This window comes from Dermacentor silvarum, chromosome 5, assembly GCF_013339745.2.
Source record: "Dermacentor silvarum isolate Dsil-2018 chromosome 5, BIME_Dsil_1.4, whole genome shotgun sequence".
Taxonomy (NCBI): domain Eukaryota; kingdom Metazoa; phylum Arthropoda; class Arachnida; order Ixodida; family Ixodidae; genus Dermacentor; species Dermacentor silvarum.
Genome location: NC_051158.1, coordinates 13,915,656 through 13,938,685, shown reverse-complemented (window position 1 = coordinate 13,938,685; position 23,030 = coordinate 13,915,656). Strand labels below are relative to the sequence as shown.

Here is a 23,030-nt window from a genome sequence, read left to right as displayed (position 1 = left end):
AAATTGAAAAGAACAGAAAAGTAAAACGAAAGACTAACAGCAGTGTCTTCTTCTTCTTTTCGTAACTCTACCACCACCGTCTCTCTCTCATCCAGCCATGACGCGAGAGATCTATCTCTCCACTCGCGGCCACGAATTCCTTGAGCATGTTGATTCTGGGAACGGCAACCCAACACCCAGGGATGCGAAGCGAGAGACGCACACAGCGTGCCCTGCCCCCTGCTTATAGTAGGCCTCGAAATAGTTGCGTGCAGTACACGTGCAGGCCCCCTGCGGTGGCCTGTCATATTCAAAAGAAAATGTGCCGAGACACATCTAACCAAGCTAATTAAGTTAACCGAGAGGATGCCAAGGCAACTGCATTCCTCGTATCAACAAAGCCAACAGCAAATGCGATCCTGAAGTCTGCCTTACCGGCAAATAAAGGGAAACATGTCTGTGGCATTTATGCGCATTTACGAAGTAGGCTGCATTCTTAAAGGGAACACCTCGCTGGTGATAAAGCCAATATAAATGAAGCACTTCTACTTCGCCAAGAGAAATAGAACGGCTGGCGCATATGCATTAAAACGTAGTCTGCATGCTCTCATGCTATAATTCGGCCGTAAGTGGTGGTCAAATTTATGCTAAATGGGTGTTCCCTTCGAGAGTGAACCGTAGTTTTACGTGCTGCGTGTGCGTGCGAGTAATACCGGCTGTGCACAAGTCTTGCAGATTACCGCAGTGCTGTTGGCCTAAACGCGATTTTGGTATCACTCCGTTAAGAACTTGTGACAGGTGTTAAGGCTGAGAAACAACCATCTTTCTTTCGTGAGCTCCGATGTGGGAGAATCAGGCAGCCGTGGCGCCCGTGTCGCTCCTAATCAACTATAAATGCACGGCGACTAGAAGGCCGTAGAAACAACCTGCAGCTGAATGACCGTCTGGAGCAGACGAAGCGGAACAGACGGACATTTTGGCGAGACGCACAGCTGAGCGCATTACACTTATCTTCAACTTGGCCTTTACGAACGCAGAGAGGGAGAAGAGAGGCGACAGAGAGAAGAAAAGGGTTGGGGTGTCACGGACGGTGTAAGGTTACCAACAAGCACGACGAGACTGCATGCAGAATTGCGCGGTCGCGTTCGGCTCGTCTGCTGTGCAAAAAGACACACGATTCGATTATCGTCTGCCACGCTCACAACGCTGCGTCTGTCGGCTCGCGATCGGCATGCAGACGACAGAGCCGTTTCAGGACACACGGAACGCGCAAAATAAACAAATCGAGAGAGAGGAACGCTATTTATGTCTGTAGCGCGCGGCGCTCTTCGAACTGATCGCACGCTGACAGAACGCAATGAAGATAAAACTGCCGTCTAAACGTGCTGAAATGAGTCGAACTGATTGACTGGTGAGGTTAGCACCGTAAAGCAACAGCGAGGCCATGAAAGACATTCACACTTTGTCGATTCATCGTGTACATATAACCTTTCAGTCATACGCAATATAGTCACGGTCATAATGGGCAAATTAGCATAAGCCAAGCAGATGGTATTACAGCGCGTATTTGCTAACCAGATTTACACTTTCTAGTGAAAATCAGATTGCAGCTGTTGCGTACAATCGGCTATCATGGAAATCGCGAGAATGGCCAATTGTGAGAATCGCCGACCTCAACGCTGCGTTGTCGCTAGAATAGACAGAACATTCGCTAAATTTAGCGGCGCAATCACTAAAATGGCAACACTATTGATAGCTTTCACGTGACGTCACGCACCCACCTTATCACCGTTTCGGGGCACCGACATGGCGACTACGAGCACTTCAGTCCAATCCATCTTATTGAAAGCTTTCACGTGACGTTACGGACTCAGCTTATTATCGTGTCGGTGCACCAACATGGCGGCTACAATGACGTCGGTGCAAGCCATCTATACGCTTTACGTGTGAAGATACGGCATCGCTAACGCGCGTGGGGCTAACGTGTGCACGCATGCGCTCCTGTAGGCGGCTAATGACCCTTTGCTAAGAAAACAAAATGGCTGTCACTTTTTTTTTTATTCTTAAGAAGCTACTATCGCGAATAATATCAACAACCTGGAGAAACATGTTACTTGATAAGACGCTGCAAATACATAAAAATACATGTAGACGTTCTTTTCATGCACACGCCCGCGCACATGCTCTGCATGCAATTTGATTTACGCCACATGAACAAACATGCGCGCGCACATACACGCGCAGGTGACGAAAAGCACACAACGACACACACACAAAAAAAGTTATATTTGGCGGGGTCCGGGAGGAAGTAACTTCCGGCGGGGGGTCCCGAGAGCCCGATGAGCGAAGGCCGAGACAGGTCACGTGTCGGTGCGGAGGAAACAGCTGGCCCAACGCGTGCGGCTGGTCGCAAACCCCGCGCGCGCTCGCCAGTGACCCGCGACCGGAAATGACGTCAAGGACCACTTCCCACCCGACAGTCCCTGCCTCTCGCACGCGTCCCGCAACGTGAACCGGCATATATGGTGAAGTGAATGTGAGCTAAATTGGGGAGGCGTCTCCGCTAAGCGTTGCAGCGCAGCCTTTCGTTGCAGCCGTGTGTATGACACCCTGTTATCGCAGAAAGCGACGGCAGCCCACGCGTTGGTTGTGAAGTGGCTGCAGTCCCCAGCCGTGCGTGGCGTACACGTGGACTGCTATATAGAGTTGGGCTTGGCACACCGAATACGAAAGAATGATTTTCTTTGCCGATTATTTTCGTGCATGGAACCTGACACTCGACCCGACGGATAACTAGAATGAAAAGAATGGTTACGACACTAGAGCCATGTCTTACTTTTGCAAACTATAAAGAAAATAAAATAAATAAATAGATAGATAGATAGATAGATAGATAGATAGATAGATAGATAGATAGATAGATAGATAGATAGATAGATAGATAGATAGATAGATAGATAGATAGATAGATAGATAGATAGATAGATAGATAGATAGATAGATAGAAAATTGTATCCCACATATACCTTTCAGAGACCCAGAACCGACAACAGCTTGAGCTCCTACAGTCCATCTTTACGCCGCTGTGTTGTTTCGCTACCCTGTGTGCCACGCTTGTGAGCCCGATGCGAGGGCACGAAAGAAGCCTCGCCCTTCGCCGAAAATTACAGTCGCCAATTATAATATGGGTTTACGGTAAATGAGTCATTGGGCGAGCGCGAACTGGAAGACAGAAACCACAAATAACGGCATCGTCCTAAAGAAATGGGAAACAGCTAAACACGCGAGAGAATTAGGAATGGCTGTGGCTGCATCGACCCATCAACCCCAGTGGCGAACGCGGAGTCGGCGCAGCTAGCCACTCGCTAATCAGCCGATAGCATATCGATCGACACTACCCACACGCGGACAGGGACTCACCCTGCCTGTGCAGCAGCTGCACCGCAGTGGCCGGGAAGTATCCGGCGCGGGAGCTGTGGCCCGGGCCGAACACAATGCCCTTCCAGCGGCCGCTCTCGCATTGCTCCAGAACCTGCATGAGGGAGAGGGGGGATGGAGGAGGCGGGGGCGGGAAGTCAATTGTCGCGTGATGAATGTAAGAGAACAAGTGCTAAGCTGAAGAGAAGATAACAAATACTTTCGCGTAAACGCTAAAAAAAAAAGAAAAGAAAAAGAAAAGAAAAGAAATGCGCCACCCCGATGTTTGCTCGACGTGAGCAGCTTCAGTCCGAAACCTACACAGAAAGCTTCTGAAAAGGTTCTATTGAAAGCCCCCACATAACTCACACCACCGAAATTGATCGATTGATTGATTGATTGATTGATTGATTGATTGATTAAAACGTTGGAAGCGACACCTGGGCTGTGATAGACATCCTTGTGGGCGCTCTGAATGAATTTTTGCCCTCGTATAGCCTTCTTCAAACGACATCTCAGTAGGACCGCCTGTTGGGCTTGTTGATCTAACATAGTTACTTCCAGATATACCGCAAAAAAAAGTACGCATACACACGAAGAAGACACAATAGACGCGGACAAGCGCTCGTACGCGTATATCTGGAAGTGACATATCAGTACACAGACATTTCCGCATACCACCCGAGTCGAAATTCGGCGGCAGCGGCAGGGAACTGAGCCCTCGACCTTACACGCGGCAGCCGAACGTCACAGCTATACTAAAGCCAACACCTGGCGAAACGCCGCTTTGCATATGCGTGCAGGCGTGCGCAGAGCCCTCACCGTGACCATGTCGCCTTCGCGCAGGATAAGGCACTCGCTGTCGTTGGGGTCGTAGTGGTCCCGAATGGCCCGGGCTGGCAGGGCTTGGAGCATCTCTTCAAAAGAGGAAAAGAAAAAAAAAAGAAAGAAAGAAGGAAGAGCGGCAAAATTAATAATCAAATTGCGAGCTTAGAAGGACACCAATATCAAATGCTTCCTGGAACACTTTGTTTTGCTGGCCATATACATACCACAGAATGTCTTAAACTAAACAAATCGGCGAGGTACGTGGAAACAACACCAAATCTGCAATGGCATGGACGACATCGGAAACACGGGGAAGGCAGAGAAATACACATGGACAAACAACGAGTGCGAAACGGCCACTTGAATTTAAAAAAAAAAAATGAAACGAGCGCGACGCGGTAAGGCAACCAGGTGGCACGAAAGGTTGTCAAATTGCGCAAATCATCGTGCCGTCGCCATTTTCTGTGTACTTCCCGTCTTTCCCGCATCGCCCTTATACCACGCATAACAGGTCAACAAGCCTTCTACTGCGTTTAACCAACTAGCAACTAGCAAATGTCAAACAATTACTGCTAAGATTTCGTTCACCGTGGAGGAACAAGTCAACTGATCTTTCGGGTGTATTCGTTCTTGGCTTCGTCTTCGACTTAACAACGGCACATGACTTCGACAAAGACAAGTAAGTCCCACTGTCGCAACGTCGGCTCTGTGCCGAGACTTCGCTCCTTCGTCAACTTTTCATCAATCAACCTGTGAGACCTGCAAGCTTAACTGAAAGACCAAGCAGAAAGTCTAGCTTGTGTACTAGTAGTCCACTCTATCATCAGCCACGATCATTATTTTATGTCAAAACAGTGTTCAGTCTTAATCAAATCTCCATCTTCCCACGAGAACTGCAGAAACGCGAGAAGACAAGCTTCTTTCTTGGAGCAGCTATCGACGCTGTGGCGTGCGTGAACCCCGCGAAGATGAAGAAGCAACTTTGCCGAACTCTCTTGTTGCACTCACCTCTGAGCAGCACCTTGAGGTCCCTGGCGGCCTTAGAGCTGGAGAACGTGCGCACCAAGTCCAGCGCTGTCTGCTCCGACGAGTTGGGCTTGTTCACGTCGATGCCACTCTGAACACAAGAACAGAGACACCCGTCTTTGTGCCACCCGGATTTACGTTAACGACATCTCGTCGAAATAACGATCACGTACAATCACATATCCCTGTGGGGGGCACGCTTAAACTTATGTTTCGGAATCCGGCCACTATAGTCGTAGATCGCCGAATTAGTGTCATCGGGTGGATAAAACGACGGCGACGGATTAAACAGCAAAAAGCAGCAGGAAAACGTGCGCTATTTTAAGAGCAATACAGTACGTTCCGCCTACTTTCACGGGACCCTTACGAGAGTCGCCATAAAACTCTTGACATTTTCTAGGGGTTAATACAGACTTTATATTAAGATGCGACTGAATAACCCGCACGAATTTTTGTGCAAGGGCAACACTGTGTTGCATCTGGCATGGTCTACTTAGCATGTTCTAAAAGTGTCATCGCATACACCTTCATACACCGAGGTCTCTGAGCCGCCTGTATTTGCTTAATAATATTAATACAGCTCAACCATGACACAATATCAAGAGAAAAAAAAATGGTAAATTCAACTGACGGTTAAATATCGCGTTCACGAAGCTGCAGAGGGCATACTGCAATGCAGCTTCGTTAGATTCGCTCAATGGCACAGAAGACAACGATTTCAGAAACGACGTTCGGTACTTATTACATATCGAATAGACTCTGGATTTTGCGTTCGTGACTGAGCAACAAATGTAGTACTATAAAAATTGCGATATTTATTCTATTGGCAAAGGAATTTACCTGGCGATATATCCTCCTAAGACTCCTTGTACAATATATTGCATATTGCCTTCAACATTTTTTTTTTTTCGAAATTCACTCAGAAGCGATTACGCAAAATATTCATTCTGGATATGAAGTACGGTGCATGTGTAACTGTAAAGAAGTGATTTACTCATATTCTTGTCACCCGCTTTCGAGGAATTTGACACTCAACTGATCGTCTTAGACCTCTGTCCCCCCCCCCCCAGACGGCCGAGAGCAACCTCGAGGTGTGTTTCGAAATCGCCGATATTGCGTGACAATACCGGACGCGGCAGCAACATGGCATTGCACTATACACGTAGTTCCATTCCTGTTCATCTCTGAGTTTAAGCAATGAAATGCAGTTTTTACCACAGCAAACATGAGGAGATGATGGGTATAGTTATTACACGGAGACGCAGCTTTTGACATCTAACCATGGTATTGAAATTTAAAAAAAAATGTTTTTCGTGTTCATAACATATCAGCAGACAATAAAAACCACCTTGAAGATCGATTATATTCCACAGTTGTGTTCGGGTCTCACGAGGACATAAGCAGATCATGCGGGCTTGCAGGAACGAAACGAACGACCCTGCATACATGCTGGCGCGGAAATTCACCCTGTAGCTAGAGCCTGAACTCGAGCAGACGACATTGCAAAACGCAGACGACACTGCAGAAGGCGAACAACGTTAAAACTGCGCAACATCCGTGACACTGCGGCTCTCTGTTGCAAAAAGCGTCGCCGGCAGTAGTAACAGCGAGATCGTGTTCCCGCTTAACAAGCTCCTGCACTATGTGGGTACAGCTTACACTTCCTCTACACTACTAAGGTTGCAAAAACGAAACAACCGATCGGCACAAGGGCTCCGGCGAGGTCGCGCGCCCTTTCGCAAGAGTCGACAAGGGTGCCGATGTGGGCTTGCGATATAGAGCTCGCAATATAGAATCACTACAGTGCAGTGCTCCAATTAAGAGAGAAATAGACTGAGACAAAAGAAGAAGAAAATACGCCATCTTGATCAAGCGCTCGAGTCTGCAACTTGTTGCAAAGCTGCTTGGCGTCACGCCATATGCTGTGCATGTGTCTGTGTGTGTGTATGCATCTGGTGCGCACTATGTGTGCAAGAGACCAACCATGCACACAAAACCAGACGTACTATATACCGGGTGTTTACGTGAAAACTTTAGGTAATTAAAAAAAAGATCATGTGAGGCCAATCGCACAAATCTAATCCTTGAGCTGTATTGCTCATACAGGCAGACATTAATTGCAAGAGAAATCGAATAACGCCTAATGAACAACTTACAAAAATTCACTAATTAAGTTTAACTAACTACCTTACGAGATATGTTGCAATTTACAAATTGTAGCCAGGGAGATCGCAAGGCGGATTCAAATAGAACCAATTCTCAGGATGACACTATAGTTTCGGGATAATGATTCCTGAAATTTACAAAGAAATTCGTCGGTAGTCAAGTTACTTCTCTGCTTGAATGCATGAAACGATGTTTTGTTAAAAAAGGTAAGTGGAACGACAGCGCTTTTTTACTGTTTGATGGCGCATATCGCGAAAATGATGTCCACGGAATTATTTTCGAGTGGATCTTCCTTGCAGGCCCAACGGCAACAATTTGTAAATTGCCATATTTGCCGTAAAGTAATTAGTGCATTTTCGGTTGATTAGTCGATTACGCATTTCGATTTCTCGTGTGCAAGTTACGTCCGCATCTTCGAGTAGGCCAGCACAGTGACTAGAATTGCGCATCTGCCACAAGCGATATTTAAAAATGACTCATGCAAGAGCGTACGAGGAATGCTTTGCACAGTCTGCATTACGTTGAAATTGGGGAACGGAAAACGAATTTACTACGGCACTTATATTAAAACAAGACATAAAATACGCAGCTCAGTATAATTTCGAGTTTTATTACTTCGATTTGCACTTCCGCGTTTTGGCAAATGCTAAACCATTGCTCGCTATTCGTTCCGAGAAAGCGAGAGAGAACGGACTGTGAAACATTGCCGGACTATACTTGGAAGCCGTAACACACCTGCAAAACTCCCGACCATCAATGCCACACATTGGGTTTTCTTGCAAACGGACACGCATTTAAACGCTGACTAGATTTTGTTCCGTAGCTGCAACATCAATAGAGTCATGAATAAAATAGTTAATTGGTATAACTCAGTTAATGAGTGATCCCGTTCGGAAATCGTCCCACAATCACTGACACTTTTGCTCCCAATGAATTTGTAAGCATATCGTAATGTGAGCAATTTGTAGGCACTATCCATGTGTTCCCGTCGGTACATTTAAAAAATGGAGCCACAGTTTGACGTGCCATAGAAAACCTTGAAACGATGATGAAATGGAAGTACTACATTTATTCGGCTGACGATGGTATATTTGGGAACAACCGGAGACACCTCATTAAATATTTTGCTTTCAGTACCTTTATATAACTTAACCTTGTGTTCGAAGTTTTTCATTCTTTCTCTCTCTCTCTCTGTCTCTCTCTATTTCAAGCCGCCATCCTCCCGGAAGAATTTCGATTGCGCCTGTTTTTCTCTCTCTCTTTGCGACATGTGTGACCTTTTTTTTTTTTTTTTTTTAATAATGTAAGCCTTGACAGGCGTTTACAGAAGGGGGAACAAAAATAACCAACATTGCCAGATGGTGTCAAGAATTTGACTTGCGTTGACATTTGATTTGTGTTTACGCGACTTTTAACGTGATAAAGTTATAAAGGCCCTGTGTCGCAGAAAATCCGGTGTCGGCGTCCCGTGAGCGAATATTGCCATATATATTTAGGTATATGTATATGCCTTGCCTAGCAATATAACATGCGGTATATGTGGGTTATGTTGCCACACCATTCTATCTCTAACGTTCCTCATACATTGTCTTACATTCTTGACAAAGTTATTCCTCGGAATTTGGAGAATGACAGCCCACAGAACCAATGTCATGAAACAATCAGCGACAGCGCATGCCTTTTATGTTAAATCTTCTCAGACTGAAATATTAAAAGTGCGAAACAATAAAAGAAACCTGAAAATGATGAATTTTTTAGGCGCGGCTGTACCCTACCTCCGGGATCGGCCCACGCAAGAGGCCGCGTTTCTACCAGAAAGCTCACCTTCGTGCGTAGCGTTCGCCGCCAGCGTCTCCCGGTAAACATTACGGTGGTTGCATAAGCAGCAGTTGTCGGGAAGCGTGAGAAGCAGTCAGGGATCTCTGAATGCGAAGCTTATAATCGTCCTCCAAATTTTGTTTTATTCCTCTGGTTTTTTCTTCAAATTCAGAACCACTTTATTCTAGCATTTACGACTACGCGTAAATTCCGTAGAAAAGACGAGCAACCCGGTGCCACTTATTTCGCCAACATCACGAAAACAATGCACTTAAGAAAAAAAGAACCAAACAACTTGCATATGTGCCGCATGAGTCATGTGGAACTCGACTTAAGCGGCCTCGGCGAGATATAGCCCGGCATCCAGGGCGTCCAAATCCTTAATCATCAGCGAACCTCGCGGCGAGGCAGGTCGGCGCGCCTCCGTTTCTCGCGTCCTCTGACCTGACCCAAATGAGCAAATTAATCACACGTGCCGCAGAAGCGGGCGGTACGTACGGCAGACTGCACGGCGTCAAAAAATGCAACGAGCAGACGAAGCGAACACAGTGCAAAGCCGCCATGCACCGTCCGGAATACCACTGCGCGGCCGGTTGGTTGTGGGTGCCAAGATGGCGGCCTCCGCGATACGCCTGCCGTCTGCTACGCACGCCTACGGGAGCAGACGACAACGCCCCTGAGCTTAAAGCTCGTCGACGTTACGTCGACGCCGCCCTCAGCGCCACCTGGCGCAGAATTCCCGAAACTGGGTCAAACACAGTACGAGTCCATACGTAACCTTACTACAGTGGAATCTCGTTGATACGATCCTGCCTAATCCGCTTTTACAGATAATACGTTTTCCCCCGATAATACGATTTGGTTGGGTAATACGTCGAATACTATTTTCGGATGATACGCATTATTTTCCGGTTCCCGTGATGATCGTATCAACGAAATTCCACTGTAACTATGAGTAGAAAACAGAGAAGGACGACGTAGGTTTCATGCGTTTGCGTGCTTTGAAAACCGGGATGTGTGCGCGTAAGAGTGAACGACAACGGTTCAAATGACATCTCCTCCCCTCTCCCCCTTAAAAATGCACACAATGAAAGAATTCTGTTCTCGCATTAAAGTTTTAACGAGTAGTGCCGTGTTCGGATTACGGTTTCATTGAGTATAACTACCCCAACTCGTAACGTAAGTGATGTATCACGTTCTCAGCATAAAGTCAGTATATGCCAGAAAAATGAAAGACAACTGCACCAAGTGGCGACGACAGGAATGCAGCCGAAAGCCCATCCCAACTAGCATCCATTCTAGCAGAAGTTGAATTCTAAAGCCCGTTTCCGGCGCAGAACGAGCGACGTATATAGCGCACTAAATGCATTGAGCGTGACAGGTTCAAGTTTGCGCCATGTTCACGAAATAACTCAGTCAACTGCCGCTGTCCAGCTGAGTGCACTACTACTGGAGGAACGAAAGATTAGTGTCCTTTTATTATCCTGCCACCTGAATAAGCGCAGACAAGCCTACGCTCGCAATATATTCAACTGAATGTGCTCGCCGCAGGTAGGTAGCGTCAAACGACGTCTAACTAGAAAGACTGGAAACAGTATTTGTTAAACACGTTGTTGCATGCTTTAAAAAAAATCAAAACCCCTTTTTTAAAGAAAGATGGGAGCGACCCGATGCGATGCAAATGTGTTGCTTGTTTGGGATTTCATTTTTTTGAACGTTGAAGTTGAATGAAAACACATTTCGATAAGTTGCATAGCCTTTATTTTAGATCATGCAGCCGTTGATTACACGCAGACACTCACACTTTCACGGACTGCATGTCGTTGCCGATACACGGGATCGGCCTTACGAGCACGATCGCGCTCGAGCTTACGTTTGTGTAAGGCAGCCTCTTCTTCTGCCGTGCGCTGCTCCCGCGGCCTACCCATGGTGACGACCGGGAATGCATTGCGTGACGCGCTAAATGCAACGCAGATATATACAGTTCGTCTAGGTAGCGTGGCGTTGCAGTTCCCATTGTTCTTATCGGTACAACTGCGAATGTAAACTGTAGTGTTCTACGATACGTATGTCGTGCGCCATTGATCTATTGTGTGCGCAGATGAGCAGATAGTTCCATTGTGTAAGTTGGCTTTCCTGCAGTGCATTTTCGGCGCTCACGGACGAATCAGTGAGACGTAGAAAGCTTCGCTTTAAAACCCCTTCGCGTCGAATAACTAAAGGTGGAGGCACTGAACCGCGGCAAATCGCACAGGCAGTTCGTCATACAGATGGGTACTGGAGGCATACTTTTATTCTGCTTAGCGGGAAAAAAAAAAAAAAAAAGACGTCTGCTCAGTGTCGTCTGCCTAATGTTCGTCTGCCCAACCAGGCCTAGCCCCTAGCAGTTAGCGTCTAAAAATGCACGAGCGCGAGTCGCAATGAGTTTGTGCTGTCACAGCTATAGGTGTGACGTTTTCACAATGACACGGTACGGACAGCTGAAAGTGAAGGGGGGTGGGGCTAAAAGCGATGAAAGCAAGGGGGCGGTGAAACGCCTCTTCTCTCTCCGAGAAACAGTTCTCGTTCTCGAGAAAGACTCGCAAGCACGGTCGAGAGACGCCCACTGACCTTCGTCGCCGGGTAGGTGACTCGCTTCTAATGATGGGGCCCCGTTTTTAGACGTCTCGGAGACAACAGAATCTGCCCGTCGGCACTCTCACCGCTTTCGGCTTCCTCGGGCGCGTTGTTTTTATGTTTATTTTTTTTTTTTTCATCGACACCCACACGACGACGTCCTCCTACGCAGCTGTCCAGAACGAAACCCGTCCACGTTTCATCATTTTCATCATTGTTCAGGTCTTGTATTTGCTCATTATCTTACTTGTGTCTTTGATTTAATTCAATTTTTTCCGGCATTTTGTACCACTGCTCTTTCAGGTTTTCTGATTTTGTTTTGTTTTCTGTTCCTTGTGCAACACAAGTGCACAAGTTCTTGGGCACTTTCAGAAATAAATAAATTGAAATAAATTAATAATAGAAGTGCTGCGACAGAGTTCACGTACCGTCTTGTCCGTGTCACCTTCTTACACTTTCAGTCATTAGGGGGTTTTAGAAATAGGAGATCCAAAGTTAGAGATCGCTATCGCGACCACGCAATAAAACGAACCCCAAAGACAGCACAAAAGAAAGCAAAAAAATAAATAAAAAATGTTGGGTAAGCGTTGCTTGATTGAGCCGCGCGCCATCAGAATTGGAGGACGCTTAAGCTTCGCCTTTAAGAGTGAAACGCGATGGCATTCAGAGATCTCTGGCTGCTTATCACGCTTTTTGTTCGTATATTCAAATTACAATCCAACGTTATCATGTCTGTAGGTTGTAGCTAGGTCGTACTTTACGATTTTTCTGACAGAATTTTTTTTTTTTTTAGAAATTCAATTTTTGTTCACTACCCCCTTGCACCACCTGGAGGGCCTGTGTGGTCGAGGTGGTTCGGGATGAATTTCTCCGCCAAGGATGCCACGGACGCCGATGCTTACGGCGAAGCCGACACCGACGCCAGATTTTCTACATCATGCACGGAGCCCTTAACGCTACCGTGTTACAATTGGCTATATTGTTGGGTTAATGTACGGAAACTCCACAGTAGGCAGCGAGGAAGGCCGTAGTAGAGCGTTGCAGACTGATATCGACGACCACCTGGGGTTCCTTGACGCGCTCCAGAAGTACGCTGCAGGAGCGTTCATTTTAATTCCGTGACCGTTCATTTGCATTCAACGCCACAGTCACTAAACTGCGACGGGTACACATTTAGTGATTGAATTCAATGTAATATGTTCTGACGTGACACAGAACGAGGGGCCCGCACTGTCTCCTAGTGAGAAAACACAACTTTTTGCTTTCTTAGTAGCATTACTTGTTTGTTTCCGTTAAGGCGTCCTTTGCTGGTGATGGTCGCTGTCGCCTTTCCCATTTGTATCGGGCGATCTACGGGATGATGAAGCCCAGATCTGACCTCTAAATTCTGAAGGAAAAAAAAAACGAAAGAGAAAGGACAAAAAAGCCGGCAGATCCCACGCCCTGTGGGAATCGATGTTATGCGAAGCAGTGTGCGAGGAGCCTACCAAGTTAACGAAACGACCATGACAGCACCAAGACATAGGCGGCTCTTTCATGACCTACATGACACGCATGCCATGACTTTAATGCCATGAGTCCTCAGGAGTCCCTTTAGCTACACCTAAGAGACTTTAAGGCGAAAGCCTTAGTCATGCTCGTGACTATGACTTTTCCTTCACTTAGTACCACGTCCGAAGCCATTTCAGTGGTTTTTGAGTGTTAATCTTTTTTCGCTAAGTCATTGTCATTTTTGCTGAGTCATGGCTCTACTATCATGCTTTACTGTTTCATTCACTGAGTACCCACGTCCGACCCATTTCAATGGCTTTTGAGTGTTGATATTTGTTCGCTGAGTCATTGTCATTTTTGCTGAGTCATACTCATGACTATGACTTCTACCAGAATCCTTTGGTGTTTCCTTCACTTAGTACCCACGTCCGAACCCATTTCAGTGGTTTTTGAGTGTTAATATTTTTCGCTGGGTCATTGTCATGACCTATATGACACGCATGTCATGATGTCTTCACATTTATGTTTGTTATGTTTGTTTGTGACATTTGACAATGTGACATTTATGTTTGTTATGACATTTATGTCATGACCTATCACTTATGTTCGTCATACACTCCTGTCATAATAGGCCACATTTGGTACCTACCAAGTCAACGAAACGACCATGAGAGCACCGAGATGTAGGTGGCTGTTTCATGACCTACATGAGATGCATGTCATGACATTCATGTTATGACATACCATTTATGTGCGTCATTTACTGTTATAGTATGCCAATTTTGGTACATACCAAGTTAACGACACAACCATTAGAGCACAAAGTCATAGATAGATAGATAGATAGATAGATAGATAGATAGATAGATAGATAGATAGATAGATAGATAGATAGATAGATAGATAGATAGATAGAGAGAGAGATAGATAGATAGATAGAAAGAGAGAGATAGAGAGATAGATAGATAGATAGATAGAGAGAGATAGATAGATAGATAGATAGATAGATAGATAGATAGATAGATAGACAGATAGATAGATAGATAGATAGAGAGAGAGGGAGAGAGATAGAGAGATAGATAGATAGATAGAGAGATAGATAGATAGATAGATAGATAGATAGATAGATAGATAGATAGATAGATATATAGATAGATAGATAGACAGATAGATAGATAGATAGATAGATAGATAGATAGATACATAGATAGATAGATAGATAGATAGATAGATAGATAGATAGATAGATAGATAGATAGATAGATAGATAGATAGATAGATACTCTCAAAGTAGCAAATGTTCGCCAAGAAATGCTTCGCATTTAAAATAGAAACTGTTCTTTTCATTAGCGCCGTAACCACAATGAACGCCGTAGCGTCCAGTGAGGTTTTTTTGGCCTTGTCACCCACTTAATGTGTTTATCGATTTCAAGTGGACACACCGGTAGACCTGCTTAGCCCGTCGGTCATTCCGCTCTCAGTCTCCCGTTCGTACGAGACTATCGCCACGGCCTCACGTGCCTCGAAGGACGACCAACAGGCCTGTACTATACTGCCTCACTGGGTGTGCCGCGACTTCATTCCGAGCAAACGTTGCCAGCTGTCCTTCGCAGCTGTACAGGAAGAGGTAGCGGCGGGTGCGCCCTCTGCAGGTCCCGTGTATAACGCCCACGCGGACGGCGTCACTGTCGGCTACTATATACTCTGCTACTACACGCACTACGAGCAACAGGTGTCTTTCTCGAGCGCGGCCCACGCTATACGCGATGTCGTGAACCGTCACCCCCGGTATGCAGTGGCCTCCATTCGCAGTTGGAAGCAAGCTCGTGCGTCGTTTACAATAACGCGACAGCGTTAAGGGCCCCGTGTCGCAGAAAATCCGGCGTCGGTGTCGGGGTCGGGCTCCGCAGCCGAAAAAATCATCCCGAACCACGCATTCCCAACCAGGCAGGCCCTCCGCGTGGCGCAGAGGTGTTACTAAACTAACTGAATTTCTGAAAGTAAAATGCCGTCAGAAAATTCGTAAAGTACGATTTACACACAACCTACAGGTATGATAGCATCGGACCGTCATTTAAATATACGAGAAAACGTAATTCTGTTATGCGGAAACTCAAACACAAAGCCCCTTTCCAGCTGCCGTTCGAGGTCTAAAAAGTAGGAGCGGCGCGGCCCACTCGGTTTCTTGAAACACCACAAAAAAAAAAAAAAAAGAACCAGAAAGCTCGCCTTCGTGCATAGCGTTCGCCGCCAGAGTTTCCCGGTAAACATTACGGTTACATAAGCTGCAGTTGCCGGAAAGCGTGAGAAGCAGTCAGTGATCTTTGAATGCTATCGCGTTTCACTCTTCAAGGCGAAGCTTAAGCGCCCCTCAAATTTTATTTTCCATAAACTACGCTCTCAATGATTCCTATTCGCTTTAGCCTTCAGTAGAGTATGCTGTTGGGCTAGTTGGTGCACGATGTTATGCTTTCTGTCGCTGTTTTATAGCGCCTTGATCTTGCCACGGGGCAGCGCTGCTATAAAGGCATCTCAGCCGATGCGAAGTATAACGATCGGGGCTACTGCGCAATGTGACCCTTACAGCTCCGTCTCTCAGCAAGATTGACTGACTGACTGATTGATTGATTGGATTAGTTCTGAACGAATGTTGTTTAACCCTCCAATGCAAAACGTATCATACGTGCTACGGTGAAGTCGATACCTCAAAATTCTGACTTAGGCACGGGAAACATAACGCAAAGCCCATGAATAAAGCTTTTGATAAGCTGTTAGCGAGTTTTCCCAAATTGTGTATAATTCAGCAAGCCCCTTCTTGACCAATTAATGACTATATTATTTAAATTCAAAATTAAATAACATTTTTTTAAATAAGAGCTCCATGAACAGAGATGAACGCGAACAAGTTCTTCTAATTTTCCTTGACCGGGAACTGTGTTTGCAGGCACAGTTAAGAGCGCCGCCTGCTGGGCCAATTGGTAACCCATAGTTTGCAGGAGGGATGCGCTTAAGGATACGGACTGTGGGTGACGCGCACACAAGGACCCGTACGGAAGTGCAAGTGTGGGTTTTCAAATTCACCTAGCTGAATTAACGCGCACCTACTAAAGCTTGGCGAGCGTTCTGTCGCATTCTGCCTTCGCCGGAATTCTGCATGCTCCGAGTTACCGGACCAGCTGTGCGGGTCTCGTACTCAGCGCTATCGTGTAGAACGCTAGTAAAGTATAGAACGCGCTACGGCTACATACTGAGTCAAACGGCGATGCGTAGGCGAGGTGTGCGAGAAGTTTCGCGATGAAATATTTGCTGAGGCTTACGTACACACTCACGGAACTGATACGCTTAGTAAACAAAGATAATGCATCATTGACTGAGTACGCTATGCATAACTCTAAACAACTTATGCAAACAAGCCAGCTCACGCCAGGGTATACATAAACACAGTCTCTTTTCACAGTGTTCACTGTGTCAACGCAAAAAGGAAAAAGATAGTCAGAAGCGATGGGCGGAAAAGCTTTTTGTAAGTTGCTTTTGTATTTTTTTCCGCAATCGACGTCAACACAGGCGACAAAAAAGAAAAAAAAAAAGGCAGCGCGAACGTAACAACAAGCAGGACATGTTAATATTACACAATGTAACAAAATCGGCTGTTATCGTTCAAGGGATAATAAAGAAACATATCAAGTCGAGAATTAGGCTTCTGTAATAGCGAATTCGTCATTCGTAGCGAGAATTAACGTAGCTTTTGTAAGACCAAAACATTTGGAAAATGAGAAATCGGAGAGGCTTTACCTGTTGTTGACATTATAATACGCCCCTCACGTGACGTCTGAACTGCTTATTCACAGAGTGCATCGACTCGCCCGCGTGGTTCAAATTGAGCCGCCGCATGCTGGACCTTCGGCCGCAACTTTCTACGCAACGAACTCGTACAGCGGAACACTGAAAAACATAACACACTTTCCTGTCGAATGATACATCGATCTAGCTCGACTAATATTTTTCTTTAATGCCCCTTTATATGTGAAAATTGGCACTTTAGTTAAACTGCCTCCGCGATAAACTCTCAGGGCGGATTGACGTCCAGTGGTGGAACAACCTGCAGGAACTTCTCACCGGGTCCCAGTTCCCACCAGGTGCAACGGTCTTTCCACTTGTTCTCGGACACGATGGTCCAGCGGCTTGCGCTGAAGTCGCGTTAACTGCAGCACGAATGTTTAGGCTACCACGGTAATATTTTTTTTTTAATTAAGGGGTTTTACGTGCCAAAACCACGATCTGATTATAAGGCACGCCGTAGTGAGGGACTCCGAAGTAATTTTGACCACCTGAGTTTCTTTAACGTGCACCTAAATCTAAGTACACTAAGTACATCTAAGTTAATACCAAAGGCCTGCGGTGTTGGCTAGGTGTTGGTTATTCGCGCCAAGAGTGTGGGCGGCATGGCTGACGTACCTGCAGCAGCAGTCGCACGGCCTCCAGCTTGCCGTGCATGGCCGCCTCGTGAAGGGCCGTGCCTCGCAGCGTCGACCGGTTGATGTCGGCGCCGGCCGCCAGGAGGCACCTGCGCCGTTGGCAGTTAAGTTGACATCCGCTTGATTAAGAACAGGAAAAAAGTGAACGAATTCACAGCCTCTGAGACGAGTTGCAAACAGAGGTCGCATCGAATGGATGTGACGCGCAATGAAGCAACCAAGATCAATATGCAATAGAGATTATCGTTCTCGCTCTCTCCAAAAGCTGAACGTGTATATAAAGTCTGTTCAGTGCGGTTGACGCCTGTTTAAACTCCTCATAAAGAGTAAATTTTTCTAACCTCAATTTCTACGATGCGGTTTACTGCTACAACGCTTCGCGACGACTGAACTGACCAACATATCATTAAATTACGCTTCTACAGTAAGCAACCCCCCCCCCCCCCCAAAAAAAAAAAAAAGACACTCTCACCACGAGCTTGTGCCACAAGACGGGGCTTAGTATGCCAGAAACGAGGCAAAAACGACAGACGGGTATCCGACGCCGCCACCAGCTCCCTGTGACGTCATTAATTTAACGGCATTCCCTCGGGCCGAGTTAATCATTTATTGTATTTCAAAAAGGCACCAAAGACAAAACTTGGCAAGTTTACAGAAATTTTGTAGAGCTACGTCAGTCAAAATACGAGAAATATTACTTCGAAATCCGCGCCTTCAAACAGATGCACTGACGCTGTGGTTTCGTTCAGAAATTAAAAAGCAGAAGCTCGGCATTCACTTCGTCTTTCCCCTTCCAGTAATTAAATCGCGTACGATGAAACTTCTGCAAGAATACTCGTTCTGTCTCAACTCAGTTAGCGTTGCTCTTTAGAGTCGATCTAACTGATGGCTATATTATGACGCGGCTCGCCTAGGAATGAGGCCGGAGGAGCGAGATGTGTCCAGATATTCCGAAAAGGTATTCCAATGAAACGCTAAAGCTTCCAAACTTTAGTTTTATTCTTTTGCCACAAGAAGCTTGATTATAAGAAAAACGAATGCGAAACTTCCCTCGCTTGAACTTCGCACCGAAATTGACGCGCCTGTATACGTCAGCGTGGCGTCATATGTTTTAATGGGTTTGTTTCGTATCAGAACTGCTTTTGAGCAGGATGAGTTCTCGGAACTTGATAAGTTAAGTCGTTGGTTCCTTCAAATTTCAATGTAGCCCCCCGTTCCACCCCCCCCCCCCCCCACCATCCCTCACCTATAAAACGTATAACTAAGTCTTATAAGACGATGTCAATATATTCATGACGTCACGGCTTAAACTTGAAGGCGGCGTCGCCACCCAACTATCGTTTTGTTTTCGCCTCTACCAAATCTCCTAAGTAACAGTGAACCTTTTTTGATATTGCAGAATCATAATTTGCTAATACAACTGAACCCTTCGATGTCCCTCGACGGAGTGCCGTTAAAAAAGAGAAAGAAAGAACTTCGGAACACGTGACCGCACCTGAGCACGCTGGTGTGTCCGTTCCTGGCCGCCAGGTGGAGGCACGTGGTGCGCTCGTTGTCCAGCGTGTCCTGCCTGCTCTCGTACAGCAGCTGGCGGCACCTGGCGTTGCGCAGCAGAACTTCCACCGCCTGTGGCACGAGTGCGCAAGCGGCGGGACTTCAGCTTATCAACAACAACGCAAACGTGCTGGAAATGTTTGAAGCGAGTTTCGCACTATAAAAAGAAACAGAGGCAATCATAACATCGCAGAGTGTGCGAAATTTGGTTCGAGAAGTCACGCCTGAGTTGCTGCAAGTATGTAGTTAAATGTTTTTTCGGTTGTCAGCTGTTTGAGGAAGTCTTGTGCTTAGACCCACTAAGTAGTCGTGCGATCCCACCGATCTTCGGACATTTAACGCTCCAATTTATATATGTCACAATTCAAGGCGCCTCCATTACACGTTCGATTGACGCTCTGAATGATATTGCATAGTGGTCACTCATCTTTTCGTATCGCCAGTTACTATAAATCACCAATCTCAAACACGGGGACCCCGATATGCACGATACGGGAAGAGCTCTCCTGAGCGGCCTGCATCACCCTCCCCACTACGCGCCAGGCCCTGTAGCCGACTAAACCACACGTGAGCGTACATTTCGCGTACGTCGGGCGTATTGCAGGCGTCGGCGCGTATATGCTGCGCTGTGCGATAGCTGCGCTGTTGCGCTGTGTGAAACACGGTACTCGATAGGCTTCAATTTCGGCCAGTGTAGCAAAGCGGTCATCGCGCGGTGCACAATGTACGCAAGAACGGCTCGGTTGTATAATGCTACGCAGAAAATAATTCGCTCTATTACGCTAATTAGCTTACACACGCATGAAATAACCCTCCCCCCACCCCCCCGTCCGTGTGAACAATATAATGAACAAACACAAAGCGATGTTCGCTGGAATACGAGAAACGGCGGGAATCTGTCTGTGCTATATATATATAGCTATATCAACCAGAGGATATCGAACAGAGTTGTACAAAGTTTAAAAAAGGCCGGCACCTTTTGCCTGCCGAACTCGCAGGCGAGGTCCAGCGGGGTCTTGTGCTCGTAGTTTCGAAACAGTGGGTTGGCGTGGTAGCTCAGCAGCTTCTCGATCTGCGAAGAAAGAAAGAAAGAAAGAAAGAAAGAAAGAAAGAAAGAAAGAAAGAAAGAAAGAAAGAAAGAAAGAAAGAAAGAAGGTGAGTTTCGTGAACGATCAAAAAGCAAAAAAAAAAAAATTAATCTGCAGCGCTAGCGGCAAGCACTGGCGAAGTTTGGCACTTGTTATTTATTTATTTATTTTATTAATTCATTGATTTATTTTACCTACAGCGCCTATGTGGCATTACAATGAGAGGTGTGTGTGCGAGTACATGCAAAGTTTCGGAAGCAAGAGAGCAGTACAGAGAAATATTGAGCATGGCAAGCAAATATAAGAAGACAGCTAGCACAGATTTATAAGCATGCAAGCAAACAAGCTTATATCCAGTCAAAGCGCAGCGGCGCAGCTGTCGTTTATCAGCTGTACCGTCAACCGCAGCTGGCAAGCGATTCCACTCACGAATCGCTTGGGAGGCAAAATGAACTTTTGAACAGCTCTGTATATGCATGCTGTACTGGCGTATACCTTTAGTTCATGAACCACTCGCTTGGATACATAATTAGGCCGTTGGATATGACTGTCCCGCTCTCTATATGCTCGTTCTGTATAGTCATAAATGTTGCGGAAATACTTAAGCCGCATTTTTTTTTATGTTCTATTTTGAAGCATGTTTCCGTCCCAATGTTTCATGCGGCAGTCATGCTAAGCCCTCTGCGCTGCTAAAACGTGTCGGGCTCCTAGATTTTGCATTTTTTCAATCTTGTCCCGGTCGATGTAAGTTAAAGGATCCCAAACTGTGCGACCACGCTACAGGAAGCAACTTACGTAGATGTTATACAACAGATTGCGAGCTTCTTGTGAGAACAACTTGGTGTAATTCGGCGCAAACCTATACAAGTGAGCTATCAGAGGCTCGATCTGTTCCAATGCTCGCTGTAGTCGGCTAAATAAAGCGGACAGCAGCCATGTTAAGTCTCGTTCCAATTCTTAGGAAGTCGGCTTCGCGAAGACAGCACTGAAGTAAAAAAACCACGCAAGCTACTTAGTCGTACAAAGCTGAGCAGAAGACTTGGAATGTCGAGCGGGAGGTCGTCTGCTCACAGGAAAACGTAGTCACGCTTTCTTGCGCACTAATGTAAGCGACGTGCTTTGCACATGTTCGCACACGCGAAGTATGAAAATACAGCGACAATATGTGCTTTCATTGGATGTTTCTTGTCGACGCGAGGGGGCGTCCTTGTATAGCAGATACGTCGTCCAGGCGGTTCCAGAATGTGTTCCATTACTTGAGCTCGAAGCGGTCTCCTTATCTGTTAACGTGGACTCTCTACACTGCTGGCCAGAATTGTAACACGCCCAGAGACGTTGTAGCAGAGCGATACATGTTACTTTTAACCACATTTAACTTACACCTATAGAAACGGGGGCGTCAATGAATTCCGCACAATTCCGCCCGCTTGTGAACGCAGCCCAGTGCTTAAAGTCAGGGGGGGGGGGGGGGGGGGGGGGGCTCTCCATTTTTTAAGCCTCCCTCACCCCGCCCTCGTCAGGTAAACTGTAGCACTGCGACAACCTTTCGACAGGTGCTGGAGGTGCTTTTACTACCAGTGGTGCCAATTGTGCGGGGAAGTTCTCACTCTCCAATATCTATATGAGCGTGTGCAGGCGCAAGTTGGAATCAGCTAGCGCACGATCACAGGGAGAGGCCTCACTGGGCCGGAACTGGGCCTCACTGGGCCGGAATTGAATTGAATTCAGCCTTATTCGAACATCTGTCACATGTTCGGAGCACGTACAAAAAGCCTCAAACGGCTTGACTGGGTTTGTGATCCCGCGCTCAAACTCGGACGGGCCAGCCGCGTTTGCGCTATACTCACCACGAGCACGTGTCCGTGCTGCGCCGCCAGGTGTAGCGGCGTGTCTCCCGTACTCGAGGCGTCGTTCACGGACGAGTTGTACTCCAGCAGGAGCGCCACGGGCTCGGCCTGGCCCTGCCACGCGGCGTAGTGCAGAGGGCGCATACCTGCGTGGCGATAAGACAAGTTCAAGGGCATTGATCAGAAGTTAAAGGGAAGCTAACGGCATTATACAGTGGGGAGGGGGAACAATGAATGGGGAACAAAGAAAGAAATACAGGCGAACACACACACACACACACACACACACACACACACACACACACACACACACACACACACACACACACACACACACACACACACACACACACACACACACACACACACACACACACACTGCAAGAATGAACCACAACAACGGAAAGCAATAATTTAATAATTTTAGTATGAACATACGTCGCAGGGCCTACCAATTATAAGAGAATATTCTTTGAATTCGAAACAAATTCATTTTCGCATCATATATATACATTGCCCACGCAAATGGATCATTGGAGTAACGAAAAAAAGTTATCATTAAAATTAAAACGACGTAATATACGCAATTCCGACACGGTGTGGGGTCCCGTTAGGGAGGTCTTTCTAGAGAGGCACATAAATTAGTACTATTCATATATACATAAGTATGGGAACCATGAAGGAAGCATTGTCACTAGCGCGTTCAAAGAGACTAGAGTGCTAGA

General features: G+C 46.4%; 1 protein-coding gene across 1 annotated transcript in view; it reads right to left on the bottom strand.

The window, feature by feature from the left end:
- Positions 1-23,030, bottom strand: part of LOC119452904 (caskin-2) — a 341,285-nt gene that overhangs the window by 218,423 nt on the left and 99,832 nt on the right. The window contains exons 4-10 of the mRNA XM_037714861.2: positions 22,306-22,451; positions 20,347-20,442; positions 19,312-19,442; positions 17,797-17,905; positions 5,233-5,341; positions 4,219-4,313; positions 3,400-3,511 (exon numbers count right to left, since the gene is read on the bottom strand). Of these exons, the coding sequence (XP_037570789.1) occupies positions 3,400-3,511; positions 4,219-4,313; positions 5,233-5,341; positions 17,797-17,905; positions 19,312-19,442; positions 20,347-20,442; positions 22,306-22,451 (798 nt within the window). The remainder of the gene's footprint in view (positions 1-3,399; positions 3,512-4,218; positions 4,314-5,232; positions 5,342-17,796; positions 17,906-19,311; positions 19,443-20,346; positions 20,443-22,305; positions 22,452-23,030) is intronic.